Genomic DNA, 6,000 nt, shown 5'->3' with positions numbered 1-6,000 from the left:
CGGTGTGTTGTGTACGGCTCGGTCGGGGTGAGTGGGAGGGTGACGGAAAAACACAACGCACGACCCTTCCACTGCGTCCAGTTGCATGCGGAGTATAGGGTGCGTGCAGTGCGCGCACGTGTAGGGGTTGCTTTCCCCCCTCCCCGCAACCGCTCACGCCGCCCGACCAGGCCACGGACGTACGTGGCGTACGCGTGGCACCGCGGGGTCGGTTCAATTTGCCCGACGAAACGGATCAATAAAACGGGTTTATATATTTTCAGTGTCGAGCGGGACGCGTAACTCGGCCCGCGGCCACTGTGCGGCGCACCCGACTCAGCCGCCGCGCCGTCACCCTTCGACCGAGCTTACCGAGGAAAATCGATGGCGGCCGCCGGCCCGGTCAGATAGACACGCGGCGACGGCGGCGGCGGTGGCGTTTATCAATCGACGAATCGAACGGTTACGCCGAACACGCTTGGCGCGCGCACCCGCACGGACGCGACACGCACTGTGAGTTTTCACCCTTTACGTACGGACAACCGTTTTCCGCGGGCAGCGCACGGCGAACGGTGTGTTTTGGTCGTGGTCCGCAAGTAGCGGGAAAGCGGCCGCCGGAATCGTTCGAACGCGGTAAATACATTTTTCGAAAAAAATTATAGCCATTTTTTTTACACCACACTATTTCTATTGTTAATTTATTTTTTCTCTCAAATTATTGTCAACTGTTCTCATTTATTACCGTTCAACTATTATTCGCAACCGTTGACCGTCACCGCCAGTGGACAACAATGCTTTCGACCGTCAACCTGCTGTACCGGTACAGACGGAAATAAATGGACAGTTTCGGTGACATGGGGCCCGAGTCGCCACTCAACGAGGTCGTGGTCGAGACGATCGATTCGCCGCAACAACAACAACAACAACATCAAGCTATCGTGAGTACCGTCCGTCGAACGCACGTTGTGGCCGCGGCCGCCGGCGATATACCGCAGCAAACACGCGAACTGTGCATTACTCGAGTGCCGCGACAATCACAGCAGCAAGCCAACGGTAACAACGTCAGCAGGATTGTCTGCAACGAACGGCGAATCATCCAACAACAACAAAACCACCACCAACAGCAACAACAACAACAACAGCAACAGCAGCAGCAACAACTGAACCACCATCACCTACAGCATCACCATCATCAACAACACGATCGGGACACCGACGAAGAAGACGAGGACGACGAAGACGAAGACGATGACCGCCGCGGCCGTTGTCTTTCTATCGTGGACGACGATGACGACGACGAAGACGACGACGACGACTGCGGCCGGGACGTGGACGACACCGTTGTCAAAACGGAAAATGGCGACAACAACAACGGCGCCATCACGGTCATCGTCCATCATCCGGACATCGGCAGCGGCGGCTCCATCGACAGGAAGATGAACTCCAGACTGTCGGTAAGTGTGGCCGGCATGCTCGACTCGCACGAGTACGGCGGAAACGGGTCGGGCAACCACCGGAACAACGGTAACTGCATGCAGCCCGAACCAACGTACCAAACGTTGACGTCGGTCAACGGTAGAATGTCGCCACCCGGTTACAGTCCCAATTCTTACGCCACGCTAACCCCGTTGCAACCGTTACCGCCGATATCGACCATGTCGGACAAGTTCGTGTACGGTCACACCAACAACGTGGCCGGCTCGTTCACGGCCATGCAGAACAACATCGGAATGGGGATGGTAGTCAACAGTCCGTACTCGTACGACAAGATGGGCTGCATTTCGCCCAGCCACTACTCACCGAACATGCACCACAGCTCGCTGTCGCCGCAGAGCACGTACAGCCAGAACGGAGACTTGAACTCGCCGCAGAAGAGCATGTCGCCCAACAGTTGCTACGATGCGCCTTACACGCAGCAGATGAACATGCGAGGACCGCCACCCGCCACGTCCATCGTGGTGCACAGTCCGGATCTCAGTCAAAACTCGGGTTCGCTACACTCGCCGCCCACATCTTCTGGCACGGCCGTAGTCAACTTTGGCGCGTCCTCCGTGTCCATCGCCAACGCCGCCACGCTGGCCAATGTCAACGGCCTGGCCACCATTACGCCGCACCCGGGCAACATAATTTCGCCACAACACTCGCCGTCGCTAGTCATACACCCAATCCAGACGCGGGAAATCGTGGTCACCACATCGTCTCCGTCACCGCCGGAAATCCCACAAAACCAACACCACCACCAGAGGATGACCACGCTGATGACGCAACAACAAAACCAAATGCAACACCAGGCGCAACAACAACAACACCAAACGGCCGCCACCATCATCAAAACCGGCACCTTGGTGTCCGGCATCCAATCGGGCGGCAACGGCGGCACGACCGTTTTGGTGGCCAACCCCATAGGCGGCGGTGGTGGCGGGGGCGGCGGCGGTGGCGGTGGCTCCAACTGCAGTTCCGACATGGAGGAGATCAACACCAAGGAGCTGGCGCAAAGGATAAGCGCCGAACTCAAGCGGTACAGCATACCGCAAGCGATATTCGCGCAACGCGTGCTGTGCCGGTCGCAAGGCACGCTCTCAGACCTCCTGCGCAACCCAAAACCATGGTCCAAACTCAAGTCCGGCCGCGAGACTTTCCGTCGCATGTGGAAATGGCTTCAGGAACCGGAATTCCAGAGGATGTCCTCTTTGCGACTGGCAGGTACGTTGTACGCGGTTTTGTGGCCGCCAACACGTGGTTATCGATTACTATTGTTCCTCTTTGTTTGTGTGTGCACTCCACTTTCTTCTGTACGCTTCCGCTTGGCCACTCTTTATACGGCCCTGACCTTATTAGACACCAGCATAATATTTCATTTTAATACAACCATTTGTTTGGAGGGATTTTTTGTTTAATTACAACATTTTATCCAACAAAAAAAAAAAAAATGCTAGTAAAAACGTGTATTTCCAAAGTTGTTGAAAAATAAACAATACAATATCCTAATATTAGAATTTAATTGAACAATTGATGTTAACTAAGCACAAAGTATGTAAATATTTTGTTCTTTAAAATTTGCCAGATTGTTCGACGAGCGTTTAAAATAAAATACAAATTTAACATTAACCTATTTTGAAAAAAAAAAATGTTACTTTGAAATTAATAAAAAAAAAAACGAATTATTGTTTAAATTCTAACACTAACAACCAAACTTAAGCAAAATTAAATTTGTTTCGGGTTGTTGTACTTGTCTATACAATGCATTTGTCACTTTTTAACAATTAGTCGATTAATTTACGTTTTACAATTAATAAACACAGGATGGCTAAATTACAGTGTTTATGGTAACAAAAAGTGAATAAAAAAGTAAATATTGTTAAGTAAATATAAAAAAAAATAAAAAAATTGATTAGTTAACATTTTAAAAAAGATAACGTTTTCCATAAACGTCGGAAAATTAAACTTTCATTAATCTTTGTAAATAAAAACTAAAATGCTTATTGTAAAACCATTAAGTGTAAACAACACTGCCAGTCTAACCATGTCATACTGTATAAATATAAAAATGTATTCACAACAATATATAAATGGTCCTAGCGGAATTCCCATTTTTTTACAAGCAAAATAATGATAATATTATAAAACAATTTTACGCATTTTATGTTCAAATTATTTAATTAACATGTAAATGTAATTTCGTACCGAGCATATAATTTGTTTTTTTGTAAAAAAACTAGGAGTATTTTTCACACGGCAAATGCAATTAAACCGTTTACAAAAACCTTTTGAAGTTTTAATTTGCCCGAAAACGATAAACCGAGACAAAGAAAAACTGAAAAAGTCGCAATTACTATAAAAAAAGTAAAAAAATTAATAAATATAAAACAAAATACTAAGCGACGCGACCAAAAAAAAAGATCAATTAGATAAATATTAAATTACTTTGTAAGAAGTTTCGCGTTAAACGAAGAACATTAGTCAAAATGAAAGTATTGAGATTTTTTTAAAATTCTTACTGATAAAGTCTAATATAAATATATTTTTTAGACAAACTCAGCCTTGTCTTAAACAAGTGTATAAATGGTAAATACCAACCAATTAAGAGTCGATGCTGAATTATTGTTTTATATACAGTCATGTAGCATATTATATATTATTAATATTAGGTTAAGTCTTCAGTTTGATATTTTTTTAGCTCTTTATAGAACTTCTAACGAACGTATGTTTCAAAATAGAAACTGTATTCATCAATTTAGATTGAAAATAAACAGAGGTGAAATGTTTAAGCCTAAAAAAAATAGGCTTAGATGTTCATTCTTTGCATAAATACTTTAATGATTTTTCAGATTTTATTCCATTAGGTTTAAGGTAATCTTATTGAGCTTTTATTTTCAATATATATATATATACAATCATTTATTTATTTAAAATACCTACAACTATCATAATAGTGACTATATCAGTGTATATATATTTCGTTTTATTGGTTGATAAACTGAGGCCACGTTGATTTTAAATGGAAGAGCTAACTATATGGGTTAAGTGACTTGAATCAGTTGGGGATTTCCCAAATAGAACGGGGGAAACCCTGACGTAACAACTGGAGAAAATGAAGAAATCACACTAAGAGGGTAGTCCGTGAAAGAAGACGAAGAAGATAAAGGTGCTATGTGAGTGGAGCGGATACATTGTGAACAGTATTGAAGAATAAAAGGCTGTCTTGAGCTGGACAAGGACGAGGAACTGAAGAAAGGATGAGTTGAGATAGGCAAATACTGCTTGTATATATATATATATTATATAAATTATTTTTGCCGTCGGTATTAAAAATGGCCGACGCTTAAGCACTCTGTCTGGTAATTTGCTAATGGATTAACGTTAAAACGATAAATAACCCGTTCCGCTTCAAAGATGGCGTACATAAGACATTTTCTTATTAATATTACACACATGGCAGAGTTCGGTGCCTGCCGGATTAGCCGCAAACGGTTTTATATTCTCTGAGAGATGAAAATTTAATAGTGTTGCACAAACAACAATAGTAAGGGTTGATTGTCACGGAAAGTTTTCCCTTAAATCTCTGCGGTTGACTTCGGTGTACATAAGATTTTCGACGAGGCGCTCTCGAGTTTAATAATAATTGTGTTATTCTAATTTTAGCCATATTGTTTTACCCGAAGCCGCGTTTCATTGAAAATACCCAACTGTATGTATAATATTAGATATTGTATACATAACCAATGAAAAGGAAAAATAGGGTATTTTTATTTTATGTTTTTATTCAACGTTTGGTTATAATTGATTAGTTTGATTTAAAAAAAAAAAAAAAAAAAACATTTATATATATAATATATGAATTGAAAACACCTTATTGTGTGTATTTAGTCAGTTTTGAGTTGTTAAAAAGAGCTCAAGCGGTGAAATCTTGGGAAAGTTGGAAGTAAATCTCTCCGTCAAATAAAATGGTACAAGTTGCGTTGTGCAAGTAAACGCGCTCTTATCCGATCACACAAGTGGAGACGGCTGCCATAATCCTCTCATTCTTGTCTTCGACTTTTTTCGTCTGCAAGCAATCCACTCACGTCTCAATCAATAACATCTACCCACGTCTTTCGTCGAATTCCTCTCGCTAAGCCCTTTCCGAAATTGCTGATTTAAGTCGTTGTTAAGCTTGAACGTAGTAAGACAATCGCTTCTGAGAAAACGCTGAGATAAAAATATGCCAGAACGGTCTGAAAACCATCATAATATGATAATACATTATGAGTGCCTATTTTTAGACTGTGGTTAGTAGGTATAGTTAAATAATTTCTACATTTTCAAGTCGTCGATGAGTAGAAGTAGACCTAAACAGAAGCGTATGAACGTTACTGGGTAAACTGCTTGAAGATGTTTGAAGTGAACACGAAAATGTGGATTTGGCAGACCAGCATAAATTAGCATGAGATAGTTCAGGAAGAAGAAAAAGAATTTATAGATTTCACCGTTTTTTTCTCTCGATAGTTTAATGAAAAACTATGACTACAGTCTACACGTCAG

The 6,000-nt window shown here is 42.6% G+C and overlaps 1 protein-coding gene across 2 annotated transcripts in view; it reads left to right on the top strand.

The window, feature by feature from the left end:
• Window positions 1-456: 456 nt before the first annotated feature.
• The window catches only part of LOC126836847 (hepatocyte nuclear factor 6), a 28,085-nt gene continuing 22,541 nt past the window's right edge, over window positions 457-6,000 (top strand). For both annotated transcript variants that reach the window (XM_050570504.1, XM_050570503.1), the window contains exon 1: window positions 457-2,682. In XM_050570504.1, coding sequence (XP_050426461.1) covers window positions 816-2,682 — 1,867 coding nt within the window. In that variant the 5' untranslated portion in view covers window positions 457-815. The remainder of the gene's footprint in view (window positions 2,683-6,000) is intronic.

This window comes from Adelges cooleyi, unplaced genomic scaffold (genome assembly GCF_023614345.1).
Source record: "Adelges cooleyi isolate 19-005CV unplaced genomic scaffold, UGA_ACOO_1.1 ACOO_flye_CR_arks_rails_tigmint_CR_PRNA_247, whole genome shotgun sequence".
NCBI classification, from domain to species: Eukaryota; Metazoa; Arthropoda; class Insecta; order Hemiptera; family Adelgidae; genus Adelges; species Adelges cooleyi.
Note: the sequence above shows the minus strand (reverse complement) of the source record. Positions and strands in the feature narration are given on the sequence as shown.